At 54.3% G+C, this 17,254-nt stretch overlaps 6 protein-coding genes across 6 annotated transcripts in view; 3 read left to right on the top strand and 3 right to left on the bottom strand.

The window, feature by feature from the left end:
• Nucleotides 1–132, bottom strand: part of CCMA1212_008797 (CTP-dependent diacylglycerol kinase 1) — a gene marked incomplete at both ends in the record, with an annotated part of 2,065 nt that extends 1,933 nt beyond the window's left edge. Inside the window, one exon of the mRNA XM_073705909.1 lies at nt 128–132. Coding sequence (XP_073555519.1) covers nt 128–132 — 5 coding nt within the window. The remainder of the gene's footprint in view (nt 1–127) is intronic.
• A 435-nt stretch (nt 133–567) lies between these two features.
• On the top strand, nt 568–2,520 carry CCMA1212_008796 (ATP-dependent rRNA helicase SPB4; the record flags this gene model as incomplete). The annotated part of the gene is made up of 2 exons (XM_073705908.1): nt 568–741; nt 814–2,520. The coding sequence occupies 2 exons, from the start codon at nt 568–570 to the stop codon at nt 2,518–2,520; spliced, it is 1,881 nt and encodes a 626-aa protein (XP_073555518.1).
• A 619-nt stretch (nt 2,521–3,139) lies between these two features.
• Nucleotides 3,140–3,502, top strand: CCMA1212_008795 (uncharacterized protein; the record flags this gene model as incomplete). The annotated part of the gene is made up of 1 exon (XM_073705907.1): nt 3,140–3,502. One exon carries the CDS (start codon nt 3,140–3,142, stop codon nt 3,500–3,502), a length of 363 nt encoding a protein of 120 aa, XP_073555517.1.
• A 597-nt stretch (nt 3,503–4,099) lies between these two features.
• CCMA1212_008794 (uncharacterized protein) lies at nt 4,100–5,632 on the top strand (the record flags this gene model as incomplete). The annotated part of the gene is made up of 1 exon (XM_073705906.1): nt 4,100–5,632. The coding sequence occupies one exon, from the start codon at nt 4,100–4,102 to the stop codon at nt 5,630–5,632; it is 1,533 nt and encodes a 510-aa protein (XP_073555516.1).
• Nucleotides 5,633–6,905: 1,273 nt separating this feature from the next.
• On the bottom strand, nt 6,906–10,930 carry CCMA1212_008793 (Exportin-1; the record flags this gene model as incomplete). The annotated part of the gene is made up of 11 exons (XM_073705905.1): nt 6,906–7,143; nt 7,199–7,619; nt 7,674–7,821; nt 7,877–8,106; nt 8,179–8,649; nt 8,713–9,481; nt 9,541–10,262; nt 10,334–10,405; nt 10,550–10,622; nt 10,740–10,769; nt 10,868–10,930. The coding sequence occupies 11 exons, from the start codon at nt 10,928–10,930 to the stop codon at nt 6,906–6,908; spliced, it is 3,237 nt and encodes a 1,078-aa protein (XP_073555515.1).
• Nucleotides 10,931–12,337: 1,407 nt separating this feature from the next.
• CCMA1212_008791 (Alanine-glyoxylate aminotransferase 1) lies at nt 12,338–13,944 on the bottom strand (the record flags this gene model as incomplete). Its single annotated transcript, XM_073705904.1, has 4 exons — nt 12,338–12,424; nt 12,492–12,850; nt 12,924–13,549; nt 13,613–13,944. 4 exons carry the CDS (start codon nt 13,942–13,944, stop codon nt 12,338–12,340), a joined length of 1,404 nt encoding a protein of 467 aa, XP_073555514.1.
• Between the last annotated feature and the right edge of the window lie 3,310 nt (nt 13,945–17,254).

Genomic DNA, 17,254 nt, shown 5'->3' with positions numbered 1-17,254 from the left:
GGGGGACTGGGCAAAGGCTGCTCGAATCACTTGTCAAAGGCGCGCATGTGACCCGCCAGTGTGGTCATTTTCCTACGGAGCGGAGCGACCGACGAGAGAAATTGTCCGTCCAGAACTGAAGTCGAACGTCATCGGGGCCTTTGTCGGGGCCGCGATTCTTGTTGGACTTTCACGTGCTGATTTGTTTCAACGATGCACATGTGGTTTTTGCTGCAGAACAGCTCAACCTAGGAAGTGCCAGATAAACCTGTAAATTGTCCCTTGTGATGAGCTCCTAAGACGCCAAATCATTTCAAGCATGGTCCAGAATCAGAGTTCAATCTGCATGCCTCTGGAGACTGCAGCTCTTCTTCCAGAACTGGATGTTTCAATCGGATCTGGAGAGATTCCCGGATTCCTCGGCCCAAGAGCCAATCGTGGGGCGTCTTGACCGACCAACAAGCCAAGTGGGCCTTCACGTGGCGATAAGATAAGGCGCCAAAATAATTTCTGAGATAGCCTCAAGCATGCGAACGATGGGCCTGGCGCAGTGCGCTGGGAATCATTCTCAGCAGAACCCAAGACACAATGGCTCCCGGAAAGGTCGCCGTGAAGAAGGACCCCAGAGCGTGGGATGCTCTGACTCCTCCTTTGGCGCAATGGATCCTCGATGCCGTTTCCAGCATGGGGTTCAAGCAGATGACGCCGGTGCAAGCGGCGACTATGCCGCAGTTTCTGGGGAACAAAGATGTAGTGGTCGAGGTGAGCTTGCTACCCTTTCTTCCCCGAGATAGACCAACTGTTCCTAATGTCAGGCAATTGGATGCATCATAGGCCGTCACTGGTAGTGGAAAAACACTTGCTTTCCTGATACCCATCGTCCAGAGGCTACTGCGCCTGGAGGAGCCCACGAAGAAACACCATGTTGGCGCAATCGTCATCTCGCCGACGCGAGAGCTCGCTGCTCAAATCCACACAGTCCTTCTCTCCCTTCTCGAATTCCATGCGCCCTCCGCCGAGATCCTACCACACCTGAAAGGCGAAGACAAGCGGCCTGGCAACGCTGTACCTGCCATCGTGCCTCAGTTGCTCGTCGGCGGAACGACCACGCCTGCGCAAGACCTCAGCTACTTTGTCCGACACAGCCCCAACCTCTTGATATCTTCTCCCGGTCGTCTTGTGGAATTACTGGGCTCGCGCCACGTTCACATTGACCAGTCTTTCGAGGTGCTCGTGCTCGACGAAGCCGACCGGCTGCTCGACCTCGGCTTCAAGCAAGACCTCCAAACGATCCTTTCACATCTTCCCAAGCAGCGGCGAACCGGCTTGTTCAGCGCGAGCGTTAGCGAAGCCGTCGGCGAGATTATCAGAGTCGGACTGCGCAATCCGGTCAAGATTGAGGTCAAGGTGAAGATGAAGGACGGTGGAGTGGTTGAGGATAGGAGGATTCCTGCAAGTCTCCAGATGTCCTACCTTGTTACCCCGGCTAGCCACAAGCTGCCTGCCCTGGCGCAGCTCTTGGAGCGTCTGCCCGTACGGCCTCAGAAGAGCATTGTCTTTTTGTCCACCTGCGCCGCCGTGGACTACTTTCAACATACCCTGCCGCAAATCCTGCCCCAAGGATTCTCATTGCTGCCCTTACACGGCAAGCACCCCGCTAAAGTGCGCGAGAAGAACTTTAATCGTTTCCTTACCTCGGTCTCTCCTACGGTGCTTTTGACGACAGATTTGGCAGCGCGTGGCTTGGATATTCCGCAAGTCGACTTGGTTGTCCAGATCGATGCCCCGTCAGACCCCAAGGTATTTATACACAGGAGTGGGCGGGCTGGCCGCGCTGGTAGAAAGGGATTGGCTGTGGTGATGCTTCACCCTGGACACGAGGAAGACTATGCAAAGTTCCTCGAAATTCGCCAAACCCCTATCACGCCGTTGTTGAAGCCTTCAATTTCCGTGACGGAGGAAGAGGCTCGCGCTGCGACGTCAAAATTCAGAAAACTACTTCAGTCGGATCGCGCAATCCACGACAAAGCCCAAAAGGCCTTTGTCAGCTGGGTTCGCAGCTACGGGGCACATCAAGCGACTTCAATATTCAGGGTTGCCGACCTGGACTGGACGGATCTCGGGCACGCATGGGGGCTTCTTCGCCTGCCCAGGATGCCTGAGTTGAAGAATTGGACTGGAGACAAGATGCTGGGAGTTGAAATGGACTGGGATACATTTGCCTACAAGGATGCGGCACGAGAGAAGGCGAGACAGGAGGCCTTGGTGGCTGACAGATCAGGAGAGACGGAAAAGAAGGCAGCCGAGGCGAAGCGGAAGAGGAAGAATAACGAAGCATGGAGCGGAAAGCACGAGCAGGAGGAGCACCGCGTTGAGAGGAGAGAGAAGCGGCACAAGAAGAGAGAGGCTGAGTTGACGGCCAAGATGACGGACGAGGAGAAGGCCAAGCAGGCCGAGCTCAAGGAATTGATCCGGAAGGTTAGAGAGCAGAATCTGGCAAAGGCGGCGGCAGAAGAGGAAGAGTTTGATGGCTTTGACTGAGGATCAGATGTAATGCTTGCTTAATAGCGATACAACAAACATGGAATTACCGCAGTGCAAGATTCTTTTCACGGTCACAAGTGACAGGCCTTTCTAACAATCGAGCCAGACAGATCTTCTGATACGTCGTATCTGATCGCAGATCCCAGCAAGGCCTGAGATAGCAATACGCGTATTCGATAGCTAGTTCCTGCCAGCTTTCGTACAGTATTAGCCACTAGAACAATCTACGACCCACGTGTGAGCCTTCAATGCAAGTGCGTAATGCTTCGTACCTTCCGCGCAAACACCCCCTCTCAAGTACCTGCCTATGGCTGAGCAGCTGGCCGTCCTTATATCAATGATCTCAGACAACTTCCCTCTCCTATGTCATCGAACCTCCGTGAAGGAAACATTCGCCTTTTTATCACGATGCGGGCTCTCTTGCACAGACCATCGATATCGGACGACTCTACAGCAGACTGCCCGCCTGTCGATGACGTGTCACGAAGCAGCACAACGTGACATGTGCAGCACATGTCCATGCGAGCTCACGCTCTCCTCCCAATGGCCCAATGCTACGATTCATGGAGCTCTGGCCCAGTCATCGGCCGGCTGCTACCGGAGAAATGCCTGAGCAATGATTCGCATTGAGACCCATCTGCCGCTGTCGTGCGTTGGGCTGTTGCACCACGGCAAGCGTCTGATGAAGGCCTCAGACAAGTTGTTTCGCAGCGTCGCCGGTGCCCTCTCACCCACCGAATGCCCTGTACCTCGACACCTCATGCGACTCGGCCTGTTTCTTTTGTCTCGGATGCTTTTGGCCAATCACGAGGCCGTGGCCGTTGCGTATCTGGTTTGTACCCGTACAATCAGCCCTTTTCCTGTGTGTGTGCGTGCTCTCCTGGTGCCACTTCAGTTCCCGACAGCTTGGAACTGTCTAACCATACGTCTGAATGCTTGCAGCTGGCAGATGCTGTTACTGAGACAGACAGAAGGCTGAGAGTAGACATGAGTGGCTGACTCCACCTCGTTGTCGTCTACTCAGGTACAGGCACTTGCACGATGCGACACCCAGCAGTCTCATGCTGTATCAAGTCTTCCAGATAAGGTCCTCTCGAAACCCGCTGCTTCCAGCCAAGGACGCACTGGACAGGTACCGGTACCATGTACCTTGGCGGAGCCTCATCAGCCACACGGGCTTTAAGCACGACAGTCAACCCGCCTCGTATTCGGACTTGCGTCCCTTTCGGCTCCGCTCCCGAGGTTTGTGGCGGAGCACCTACGGCAGCCACGGCAGCCACGGCCTGACATAAAGCCAGACCTTCAACTGGAAGCTACGGGTAATAACTGCTGGCGGAAGTACTGGAGGCTTGTACCTGCCATTGACGGCAATCCGACCTATCACAGCAGCCGTCGACTTGCTGCCTTCTTCCTTCTCCGGTCCTCAGCTTGGGCTGACCAGAAACACCACGCCCAGAGAAGCCGGGCCTTGGGATCCGGTCGTTTTCGGCTTCATCTTCCCCTTCTTCTCCGGCTCCTCCGTCTCTTGTTTTCCTTTGTCTCGTCGTCATCGTACCTCTCAGTCATAGAGGCGACCATGACCATGCACCACCAGCTCAACGGCAGCTCCGGTACAAACGGCGTCGTCAAGACACGACGCTCGCACCGAAAGTCCCGGAACGGCTGCAGTGAGTGCAAGCGACGGCACATACGATGCGACGAGCGCCGTCCGGCCTGCACCAACTGCACCATTGCCGAGCGCGCGTGCTCGTTTCCTCCGGCTCGCCAGCAGACCCAACTCGAGCCTCTTCCGCAGCCGCAGCTGCCGCACAGCCCGGCCGACTCGCATCTGAGCCGCAGATCTCGACACTCGCCGTCGTCGTGCGAGCCGGACCACCCGGTTCCTTGGCCTCAATGCGGTCCTGATCCCTCGTCAACCTCTCCAGAGTCTGTCGTCGGTGCCGGCCGCTTCAGGTTCATGCCGGCGCCCGCCACCGGACCGCAGACCCTGCCGTCTTTTACAGAGTCATTCACCAACACGGCCTATCATCCGCCAGTGCCTCCGGGCTCCCTCTTCACGGCCGAGCACCTCATGCTCTTCTACCATGTCTCGGATGCCATGAGCGACTGCATTTTGGCCCGCGGCCAGATCAAGGTTGTCCTGGACATTGCCATCAAGCACCTGAAAGATGCGCCCTACCTCATTGACCAGCTTTTGGCCCTGTCGGCACTGCATGTGGCCTTTACCAGCAAGCCCGGCGAGGTTCCATTGAATGGTACAATTGCGTCTTATCGAAACCAGGCCACCGAGTTGCAGACGCGTGCTCTGTCATCCTTTACACGCATTGCCGCCATGGTCCCCGCGGACGACACGGCCACCTGCATTCCTCGATTCCTGTTTGCTAGTCTGCTGAGCAACCAAGTTCTAGCCGAGACACTGCTGCAGCATCAGCAGCCACAACCTCTTCCCTATCACCACGATGTCATGGGGGGCCACGGCGGCGGAACCGGAGGGGCCGGAGGAGGTGCCAATGGTGGTGTCGTCAACTTCCATGGGTTTATCGAGCGCATGATTGAGTGCATCCATCTTCACCGGGGTATCCTCGCCCAAATTCGCCCAACCTGGGACTACCTCATGCAGTCGGAGCTCTATCCCCTACTCCGCATCACCCACGATGCCAACATCACAGCGGTGACCCTCTCGTCCGGCACAGAATGTGTTGCTCTTCGACAGATGATCGATGCCGCAGCTTCCCCGATGTCCCGGTATGGGGACTCCTCGCCACGCCATCTTGACCGAGCCAGCGCCGAAGCCTGCCGCACTGCCATAGACTCTCTCCAGTGGGCGTTTGACATGCACCGAGCTCTGTCTGAGCAAGACGTTCCGCATGCACCGTCTGCCTTCATCGTCACCATTGAGGCGGAGTACGTGAACGTGCTACGATCACTGCTCCCCGAGGCGTTGGTGATTCTGGCCTACCTGGGCGTTCTGATACATCGGTGCCGGCGCTTCTGGACGTTTGGCACTGCAGGGGCAAATCTCATCCGGGCCGTCGCGGGCTACCTCGGGAGCCACTGGCACGAGCCGCTGGCATGGCCTCTGAAGGTGATTGAAGAAGAAACTGACTAAAGAGCAAGATATGAGGCAGGGGAATCTTGCTGAGCGAGAATAGACTGTCATGGCGCTACATATAAGAGGGAAAGGAAGAGTCATTTCCCCCCTAGGTGCATCACCAAAACGGTTACGCTTCGGCAAAAGGGGAGAAACATATCTGCAGCGGATATATGGGTATTTTACGAATCAGAAGAGGAGACATGTGAGCAATGCATCATGTAAAGTGTATATTATAGCGGTTGTTCTATCTATCTACATACTGATAGAGAGACTCACTTTTCCTTTCTTTCATTTTCTTTCTTTCGACACGGCATTTATAGGGGGGTGCTGGGGACATACAAGGCATTTTCATGATACATACAGATGGACTGGGCAGATCTCTCGGTCTTAGCATTTATATACTGGTTATTCTTCTTTTTTCTTCTTCCTCTTCCTTTCTAATTTCCACCATCTTACACTTTCCCTGTCACTTCTACTTCGAATGATCTTAGTCTCTTTCTGGATTGCATTGCATGGCACAACTCTCTGTCATCAACTTATTCTTTCATGTAAGTATTGAATATTTACAGACCTAAAGAAGAATGAAAACAATTATAGAAGAGCTTTTTTTTTTTACTACTCATTCGTCAATTCAGCTGACATGACAGCATCAAGTTCATACCGTTCCCCCTTCCACTCATCTATGTCGTTCCCCCTGATTTAGAGAACTCCTACACTTCATCAAGGAATCGTACCGTCACTGCCGACCTCGTTTCACCATCACCTCTTCATCTCTCCCCTCACTACACCTTTTTTCTTTTCTTGATTCTGATTCCCCTAGAACACCCCCTGCCACCAAGTTAACCCCCCAACCCCTGTTTTCTACACAACCAGACCCCCTTCCATGCCTTACACGTAGTATGATTGTTTTTTTCTTTTTGCTTTGTTCAACTGCCAGACAGAAAGAACCTCAAACGGTGGCGGTGATGGTGGGGGACGTTGGGGGAACAAGTGCCTGCATCTTACCTTGGTGCTGGATGGAAAAGGAAAATGTCAAGCCATAAATCAGGACCACGTGGCTCTATGGTTTGGTATCACTACAAAGTAAAAAAAAAAAAAGGAGCCGAAAGGTCCTCACCGTCGATCGGAGTCCAGGCCGCGCCCGAGGTACCCAGAGAAGTGGCCAGCGTCATAGTCCGTAGAGCTCCCATCCGTCTAGAGCTCCGTACTGTATCTCGGCCTTCTGCAAGCTTGGCGAGTCTTCGGCATCCCGTTTCGGCGCAACTTCCGCTCGGAGTTCTTGCGGAAGTCAGAGCTCTTCGTCATCCAGCTCGGTCGGCTTCAGAAGACCGCCGACCTTTTGCCGTCTCTCCATGTCAGCAGCTCGGGCATCGCGCTCCTGCTGTTCCTTTTCGACAATGAAAAGCTCGGCGTTGTCGCCAGCAAACTCCTTCAAGGAGATCAGGAAGTCGCGCAGGTTGAGGCGGAACTTGTCATACTGAGTGTTCAGCGTGAAAAGTCCCTCCACGAAGCTGGCCACTTGAGCGCTGTATGAGTTGTTAGCATGGGGACCGAGAGAGAAGAGCGCTGACGGCGACTTACGCTTGAAGGTTAGGGAAAGCATTCTGCAGGAGGGTGGCAACAGAAGCGGCGAGGAACTCTCTGTTGCTGGTTCCGGCCTGTGCTTGGTCGGGAGTGTAAATGGGTCCCTGGATCTTGGGCGGCGTTCCATCAGCCGGGTGAATGAAGTAAAAGAGCCTCATCAGCAGCATCGACTGCGTCTTGAATCCGGCTTTGTGGTCACTGTCCGTCACAACAAAGAGCACATCCTGCAGGATGCTGACAAAGAAACGCTGGAAGAAGGCGTTGGCCGTGCCAATGTCCGTCTTCTCGGCAATGTTGTTGATCAACTCCAAGCACATGTTAAGGCCTGCAGCTTCAACGTCTCTGTTGTCGTGCTTGAAGGCCCAAGAGCACGAGTCGATGACAAACTTGAACTGGTTGTTGTCAAGTTTGAGCAGAGCTATCAGTTCGTCAGCTGATGTCCAGAAACCACATCCTCCCTGTCGTAACTTACCTGGGAAGCAGTGCAGGTTGATGGCTCGCAGCAGGTTGAAGAACTCAACTCGGTGCTCAGGGTATTCTGAAAAGTCCTTGTTAATCATCTCCAGGGTGCACTCAAAGACGTTTTCCATGATGGTGGGAACCTGATCCTCCATCAACGCCTATTGCGGTGTTAGCTCTTGATCAAGGACAAGGTGATTGGGGAAGATGACATACAGCAAGCTTTGTGATGATGGTTGACATGGCCTTGAGGACTTCGGCATCACGGGCTCCTGGAACGTTTCGGTTGTAGTCGACAAGGACTGAATCCAACAATGGCGGCACCATCTGAGTTCTGACAGCCTGCAAGTCTTCGGCCTTTTCAACGTAGGTCTCAATCAACTTGAGAATCTCCTTCTTGATCGTTCGCAGGCCGCGAACCTTGGGCATCTTTGTCGCCAGGTCACCTGTGGAATACGAAGTTAGTGTCGATCCTTCAACGACAAGGGATAAAAGGGAAGAACGGCATAGTCACATACCATCTCGTGCAACGGCCTCCGAGATGAGCGAGCTCGTGGCTCGATACATCTGCAGCATGTCGTGATAGATGCGACCAATCTGCGGATAAAAGTAGGGGCCCGTGGAAGAACAAGCGGAAACGTTGGTCTTCATGATGTTTCCGATAACCTTGATCGTCTCCGCGTCTTGAAGAATCGAGGGGTTGATGTTCGCCTGCTTGATGATCTCGTCCCAGGCAGCATTAGGGATGTTCATGAGCTCAGCGAGCAACCTCTCCTGTTGATTCTTGTTGCCCTGAGCGGCCACCATGTATCCGCAAGCCTCGTAGAAAGTGTGAACCTGCTGAGGAGTAAGATCGCAGGTGATCTTGCCCATGTTGCGCACAATCTCTTCGATGAACGGCTCCGACTCGCTGGGCTGGAGCGCAACGAAGTGGCGGCGGCATTGCCTGGCAATCTTAATGAATGTATCACATGCCATATCCTGAACACCTGCTCAATGGTTAGCACAGGGGGGGAAAGAGGGTGGGCAAAGGGGAAGGAGTGAAAGCATACCCTCGTGCGACTCATGCATGAATTCGAAAAGCTTATTGACGACCGTCTTGAGGAACTTCCAATGAGCTTTGAGAAAACGCGGGTACTGCCCGACAATATACATGATGTTACTGGCGACAACGGCCTTGTTGTCCTTGCCACGCTTCATCTCGGTAAGGCCTAGAAGATCCTTAATGACGGTAACCAGGAATCGCTTCTCCGTTTCCTCATTCATGGCGAGGGAGATGGAGCCGATGGCCCAGCAAAGAACGTTGCAGTTGTGCCATGACCATTCCGAGCCATCCACTTGTCGAGCCAGCTTCTCCGTCATGATATTCTCGGTATCGACCACGTCCAGATGCGTAAGGTAGACCAGGCATTCCCTGATGGTCTTGTAGAGCTGCACAGTGTCACCCTCCTTGACAAATTCGCGGACAATTTCTCCCTCGTCGTTTTCCACAATCAGGACTTCCTCGGGACGGACCATCTTCTCGATCATGACGACTCGCAGATTTGAGAGGATTTCGTTGTACTTGTGCTTTCGAAGAGGATAGTTCATCAAGAGGGTCGGGTTGGGAGCTCCGCTTCCAGACATGCCGCCTCCGACAGCAAGCAGGGGGTTGAGATCGGTTATGGGAAGCTGCTGCATTTCCTCGTAGAGCTCTTGGACGAGCTTCAGCCAGTAGTCGAGGCAAATTTTGAAGACTTCGCGGTCGTCGATCTGCGATATTCTAACGAGGTAGTAGTGGCCGTGGAGGAGGTAATCTCTGTTGGGAAGGTTCTCAATGAGCTGCGAGCAAAGTTAGCAGACAACAGAAGAGGGGAGTGTGTGAGGTCGAGGCATCTTACATTCAGATGCATGCCAAAGAAGTTGCACAAAAACAGAGCAAGATTCTGAACGAACTCCTGGTCCCTGGAGTTGCTGCTCGGGTAGGTCGCCTTGAGGTCGAGCGAGACGGGGATAATATCGGCAATCGTCGTCAGGACCTCGGTGAACATCTTGACCAGCTGTTCATCGTACGAGTTGGGCTGTCCTGGTCCGCCCGTCTGAAGACCGCCAATCTCCGTGAGGCACTGAAGAGTGACGTTTCGGAACTCGGGGACCGACAAGAACCGGGTTCGCAAAGTGTCGATGAGAGGTGTCTCGAAGATGTAACCGAGCGGAATCCAGTTGCAGAAACGGAGCAGCGTCTCGAGCGTGGCCTTGATGAGGCTCGGTTGGTTGGCGGAGTTGAGAACCTCCTGGCAGAGCTGGAAGATCTGGGAAAACTCGGCGCACATGGTTTGCTTCAGATTCCTCGTCTTGGTGGACGTCATTTGCTCCGCTGAGTAGTCAAAGACCTCTTCCGACAGCAGGCGAAGGATGATCATGTTGTTCTCGCAGATTGAAAGGCTGGAGTGGCAGGACGAAATGATTTCGTTAATGAACGTAGGCCAGTTGTGAGGCCATTCTTGCTTGAGGATCGAGACGAGCACGAGGTTGAGCTTGTTGAGGAGCGTCTTCTGGGACCGTAGGGTTTCTTCGCTGTTCGAGCACTGGATAATGAACTGCACGATGAAGTTTCGGATACCTAGGAGCGGCAGAACCGAGCGATTAGCAACGCCTGGTAGGTGGAGAAGCAGCACCTGCGAGGGGGCTTACCTTGGCACTGCTCCCGAGGCAGAACTTTCCATCTTGTCATGATGACATTGTCGAGAACTTGTAATCCCAAGTCTTTTCCCAGCTGTTAGTCAAGAGAGAACATGGGACAATCAAAGATCCTGGGGGAGAAAGTCTAGGTTGCAGAGATCGCAACTAGCTCGCTGGTGGCTTGTCGCGGTCGCGCGAGTACCGTGGAGGGGGCGGGGGAGCACGTACACTTGGTCTGGGGATACTGCGCGTCGGAGAGGATCTTGTCGACCATGAGCCAGGCATCGGGATCCTCCTTGAACTGTAGTTGACACAAATCGTCAGCCATCGTTTCTCGGGCGTGTTCGAGTGCTGCCGTGCTGTAGAAGGTCGGCGGCGCCTGGGGAGAGGAGAGGAGAAAGAGGCGAGAGGCACCTACCTGGTTCAAGGCTGCTTGAGCTGCTTTTTGCTACAAGACCGAGCGAGAAAAGACCCAGAGTGTCAGCTTCGATACCGTTCCAACTCAGATTCCGTCAGAAAGAGATCCAACTGGCAAAGTGCGCATACCTGCTCGCCGCGACCTTCGTAAAAGGCCCGGACCGTGCTATCGAGCTCCTCAATGGTAGGCATGGTGGGCGAGATACCGGCGAGGCGAGGCGAGGGGCGAGAGGTGGTGCTTTTTTTTTTTTTTTTTTTTTTTCGAAGGCGGGGGAATGAAGTAAAAGGTTGAGATCACGGATCGAGTTTCGATGGGAGGGACACAAAAGGCCCAGGACGGACGCAGCGCACAAAATGGGCGGCTGTGCGGTGCGTCTTGCGGCGGGGTTTTTCAGAGAGGCGTGATTCTGTATTCGGTTTCTTCTCTCGGCGCGCAAGAAGAAGCTCGGCAACGGAAGAAGAGGAGGAGGAATAAGGTGAGAAAGAGAAGAGAAAGGAAAAGATACGTCTGGGCGGGTTTCGTGGAAGAAAGAAAATTGCAGGGAAACGCAAGTGAGGGAGAGTGAAAAGGCGGGTGGGGAGACGAGGTTAAGCAAAAGAGGTGCTAACGGGTGCTGCAGTGGGGGGGGGGGAGTGCGGAGGCTTTCCAGGCGGCTCGATGCCTGGGAGCTGCGCTGAAGACCCGGGAGCTGTCCGCTGTAGCGGGATGATGACCTCACTGGACCTCGAGAACACACGAGGCAGCCGGAAACAAGAGGCAGAACTGTAGGTGCTGCTGTCCGAGGGTCATGAGTAGGTACGTACGGCAAACGAGAGAGTCTGAATATATCCGATAGGTGCATCATCAACTGGGAACATTCGAACACGCTCATCCATCTCCAGGTACCGGCAACAAACAACCATGGCATCTGGCACTGGCGGGGCCGAGCTTCATGTCTTTGCCTGTTTTGCTCCGTGCATCTAGTACGTTCTACCTTAGTAATTCTCCCTCGCCTCTCAGCCTTCCCCCATCCTTAATCGCCTCGCATTCCCCCAATTTCAAACAGGAAGCATGACAACAAAGTTCGTACCGCTACATTGCCAAGGTTAGCTTTCTCTCAGCCCATTTTCAGCTCCAGCTTCACTATCAAACCCCAGGGTAACAGATACAAAGAATCCATCCTCCGGAGATATTGCATCAACGTATCGCTCTATCGCTAGGCCGGAGTTAGCGTTATCATGACGTTGCCGTTGGCCATCTTCAAAGCCGTCTGTCACATCTCCAATTCACGGTAACGGTACTTTGTGCTTTGTGCGACCACCTCATCTGAACGTTCAAGACCTTCTCAAAATTGCTGTCGAGTCACTTAGTGATACTCTCTCAGTTAATTGCCGCAAGTGTCAGAGATGCTGCAGACGCCATAATCCATGTTTTCTAATAAAAGGTTGTATTGTATGGTGTTTTATCTTAGTACAAACCGCCTCATCTCTTCCAAGGATATCGCAAACGCCACGCATTCTCGACAATGGCAACTGGTTTCTTCCCAAAATCACTCGATGTAGCTGTTGTAACACCCAAGACGTCCTTTACAGATGAGAGCGCCACCGCCCGCCTGATTCCTATGCTTTACCCGTGTAGCCGCACTCCGCCAGACTAGCCTTGAGGGCGTCGAGAGCCTTGTCAATGTCGGTCCTGTTGGGGTCCATCTGTACCAACAATTGTCAGTATTCTGCAGCTGTATGAATCTGCAATCAGGTAGAGCTGGGCACTTACAACCGATACACCCATGTGTCCGAATCGAATGTACTTGGAAGCAATCGCCTTGTGCAAGCCACCAGCAAAGATGACGCCCTTGCTGCTGAGCTTAGGCAGGATGTCCGGGATCTGAACACCTTCGGGCAGGTAAATGGCCGTCATGGCGTGCGACTGGTCCTCGGGCTTGGTCGCGACAATCTGCAGCCCAAGGTCGGCAATGGTCTTCTTGATCTTGTCAGACACCTCCTTGTGCCTCTGGAAGCGCTCGGACAGCGGTCGCGCCAGGATCTGCTTCAGGGCCGTGTTCAGAGCACGAACAAGCTGCGGTGACGGGGTGGCAAAGTACGAAGGCTTCTTGGCCTCGTAATTTTGCATGACTGAGAAAGGTTGCGTGTCAGTATCGATATCCTCCAATCTCAGATAAGGAAGGCATGTAGACATGAGACATACTGGGTGTCCAGTTCTTCATAGAGGCAAAGTAAGACGCTGGAGGTGCCTTTCGGTTCTTGAACGTCTCCATCGCCCGTCCGCTAAACATCGAGATGGACAATCCCGCGGGGCATCCAATGGCCTTCTGGCTAGCAGTAATGACGCCGTCCAGGCCCCAGTCGTCGAACGCAATCTCCTCGCAGGCCACGCTGCAAACACCGTCGGCAATGACCAACGTCTCCGGAGAAACCTTCTTGACAGCTTCAACGACGCCCTTGAGATCGCTCACGACACCGGTCGAGGTGTCGACGTGGGTGACGGTGACAAGCTTGTACTTCCTCTCCGACAGCGCCTTCTCAATCTCCGGAAACTGGGGTCGTCCGCCAATGGGGCCCTCGAGCTTGGTGGGCTTGGCTCCGTACGTGGCCAGGCAGTCCGCGAAGCTGTCGCCGAAGTAGCCAGTGCTCAGCACCAGGGCCTCCTCGCCGGGCTCAATCAGGTTTGCGGACACCAGGTCCCAGCCAAGAGTGCCGGAGCCGCTGAGGACGAACGGCTGGGACGCGGGATCGGTGGTCTGGAAGAGCTGGCGGAGCATGCCCAGGGTCTCGCCAAAGGTGGCCACGAAGCCAGGGCCGACATGCGACTCGCTGGTGGGAGCCAATTAGCCTTCCATCTGCAGAAGCTAGAGAGTATGAGGCAAGCAATGGTACCTGAAGTGGCTCATCGACTGGAGGACGGCATCGTCAAACTCAATGGGCCCGGGAATGAGCAGCGCCGGATGCGCAGCTTGGGAAGACATTGCGGCTAGCTGGCGCCTCTGTACGAGCGATGGCGACTGTGCTTGTCCAACGAGGGTCTCGGAACTCCAACGACGACGCAGGGAAGAAAACGAAGACGACGAAGACGCAGCCAGATATGAGGAAGAAGACGAAGACGGCCTGGAAGATCTGGGGATGGGGGTGGAGGGGTAATAGCTGGACACCAGCCCTGCGGCCACTGTTTTGCGGGGCAGACCCCCTAAAGCCCGGCGGACAGAGGCCATTGGATTCAGTGCTTCCACTTCACACTTTTGCGCCCGAATGATTGGAAACCCCCCCACTCAAAGGAGCATGGCAACGGGTTGCAAAAGGCCGAGAGACTGGGAAGATCGTGATACTAGGCACGAAGTAGGCATGGGAGGAGAGCAGGGGAAATAAAAAGGGCCAATTGTATGTAATGCTTCAGCAGCTGTCCGGCGCTTGCGCTTCAGCGATTGCCCGATTGCCGGTACCGGTGCCGGGACAACCAGCTTCCCCGCCGTGGGCCGCGGCGGGCTCCGGAGCTGCCTCGGCATTTGAGCCGCTTCTCTGGGTTGCGTTTGTTCAGCCTCGAGTTCGGTAGATCTGTAGGTATGCAACCTGGTTGATATTTCCGTGTCTGATCAACATCAACCGATACCAGATGCTGCATAGAAACACACATGTCAGTCAAGAGACTCCATGTCAACATCACCATCAATAAGACCGAATACTGTCGAACCGATTCCGGCTTCTTTTAGCGGCGCGTCATTTGCAGCTGGCTGTCGGCTATAGTTTTAAGCGCCGCTCGACAAGAAGCAACTCCAAGCTGCCAAGGTGAATTTTCACCAGCCAGAATTGCCGCAGCTAGGCGTCTCAACAAGCCGCAACAGCTCCTTACATCAGACACGCCAACTTCCGGCTACTGCAAAGATCTGAGGATCCCACCTTGACCCGTGCCGAAGGCCCAACCCAAGTCCACGCCTCCACAAGCCACTCATACCAGACCTTGGTGTCGTCCGTCTGCCTCCACATGCTCACCTCCAGCTCGGTATCCGCAGGGAAGTAAAGCGGCGTCTGTTGACTGTGTTAGTGACTTGGTGATAGAAAGGTCGGATGAACTTCAGACTCACGTTGAGAGGGAAAAAGATGGGAAACCAAGACACCATGTCCTTGCTCTTCTCGCCAATTCGTTCCGGATGGATGCTCAGCTCCGTCTTCCTGCCCTTGTTGGGACCAGACTTCTGCTCGTATAGCGTGGACTCAAAGTATCCCGCCAGTCCGTGCGTAACTCCGCGGGTTCGCGCAACAAATGTCAGATGGCAGAACCTAGAGTTGTGGTCGTTTGCTCCCGCAGCACCTGCCATGGAACCTCCCGTGCCGCCGACAACCCCTCCAGATCGCCGTGCTGAGATGGCCTCAAGCGTGGAATCGGGAATGGGGTGAGAGAACTCCCATGCCTCCTGGAATCGAGGATGGCCAGGTACCCTCTGGGCCACAAAGTCCAGCTGAAACAGGCTCACCACCCAAGGAGTATCGTAGGCAGTGGGATCAGTCTGGGCTCTTGAGCTGATGTCCGTATACAGCTTCGGGGTGGAGATGGGGCTCAGGTGTGCCGTGTAAGACTGCGGGATGGAGATACCGTGAGGCTTTGCCAAAACATGCTGGATGCCATCCAGACACTCGGGAGAAAGCTCATTGTCGCCAAAAGAGCCTAGCAACTCGGAGATGAGGATGTCAACCTTGCCATACACCGGCCCAGTCTCGGGAGAATCCGAGAGCAGGGGTCCCTTCCAAGCTCGCATGTCCGTCTTGACAACCTTCACCTTGCCTCCCCATTTCAGGGCGTTTTGGCGGAGGAGGTATACGTACGCGTTGGGATTCTTCTCGACAGCCCAGACTTCCACCTCGACGCCAGTGGACTGTGCTGCCTGGATGGCCTTGGTGACTATGGGACCACGGCCGGAGCCGGCAACTGCCATGACGACAACACCGGGCTTCGAGGTGGGAAGCTTCAGCTCGCTCCAGTCCTTCAAAGCCTCCGCTATGGCCAACTCATACTGGTCATACTTGATGGCGTCGTTCTCAAAGACCTCGTACGTTGCCGACTCCAGATTGTCCGACAGGGGCTGCAACGGTGATTGTAGCCAGTCCTGGAAATTCATGAGAATGGGCGTTTCTAACGCTGAGAAAGGAGGCTGCTGCGTCTCCAACCATCGCAAGTACTCGCAATGAACACTCGACTCCGTAGACACGCGAAAAGCGGGCTTGTGAGCATCCTCCAAGCTGGGAAAGTCGGCATCTGTCACAACCGACTTCTTATCCTTGCCATCTTCAGTGATGTGTTCAACATCAGGGCCAACATCACACAGTAAAAGCCAAGGGGCATTCTTCAAGCGCATGTATGCGAAAATGAGATCCTGGTGGTTTCTGGTGAGACTAGGATAGCCCAGCTTGTTGTTCTGGAAAACCTCAGGGCCAAAGGTCAGGTAATGAAGAGGTTCGGAGAACCATCGATTTTGCAAATCCTTCTCTGGCACGACTCTCGGCATCTTCAAAGCTGTAGAGGATCCAAGTCAGCAAGGTTCCTGACGGGATGAGATGCGATTATAGCAAGAAGAGGATGGTTTTTTTTCGCTCACCAACAAGAAGCCTGGGGTTGTATTTGCACACCGATCGGATCTGATGCCAAGAATCCCAAGTCGTGAAAATGTCAATCTCGCCCTCCGTGGCGTTGGACGCCTCCGCGTTCAGTGATGACAGCGTCTCCGTCTGAGACCCAGCAAGAGGTTCCCGGTACATGGGGATATGGATCAAGATGGTGATCCCCGGAGCAATCGTAAGCGCCTCTTGAACAGCCCTTGAATACTGCGCAATCCCCTGGCTCCCCCCATCCTTGGACGCATCCCGACAAGGTCCAGTGATGATGATGCTCTTCACGCCACACCAGCTGGCATAGTTGATTTCGAGGTTGAGCACCTGGCGCGAGATGTTGGCAATGACGGGGTCCTTTGAGCAAAGATCGATCCACGGACTCGTATAAGCAACGTAGGTATTGACTGCCTGGGAGGGGAACATGCCGGTGTCTTCTGGCGTGAGAGGCAGAAGAATGGGATCTGCCCGACTGGCCGTGGCCTCGCTTGTTGCCCTCTCGCCATTGGCTTTCAGCGTTGCCAGATGATCAGACACAACCTTGAAGACCCGCGACTTGAAGCAGCTGTTGGTGATGGGCGTCGTAGCCACAGCAAACTGCACAAAGGGTCAGTCTTCTGGGACAGTTGTGCCGTGCCATCAGCTCACTTGCATCTTGATTCAGCAGATATCCATACTGCAGCTCCGAGAGCGGCGTTTCCCTCTTGGAGTCGTGATACCCCAGAGTGAACATGGGGCGATTCTCCCGGAGGTCCCCTCGAAGGGAAAAGCCACCTGCGTCTGAGTCTGAACCCATTTTGGTGCGTAAAGGTAGTTCAAAGAGCAATTTCTGCTTGCCCTACCCGGAAAGGTCTGTCTCGTCTTGTGTGATGGAAGGTTGTTTGTGTGGGTGGTTTTTGTTTTCACCGAAAAGCCTCGCTAGAA

The sequence above is a fragment of the Trichoderma ghanense genome, assembly GCF_004382785.1.
Source record: "Trichoderma ghanense strain CCMA-1212 chromosome Unknown scaffold_13, whole genome shotgun sequence".
Taxonomy (NCBI): domain Eukaryota; kingdom Fungi; phylum Ascomycota; class Sordariomycetes; order Hypocreales; family Hypocreaceae; genus Trichoderma; species Trichoderma ghanense.
This window is presented reverse-complemented; position numbering and strand designations above follow the sequence as displayed.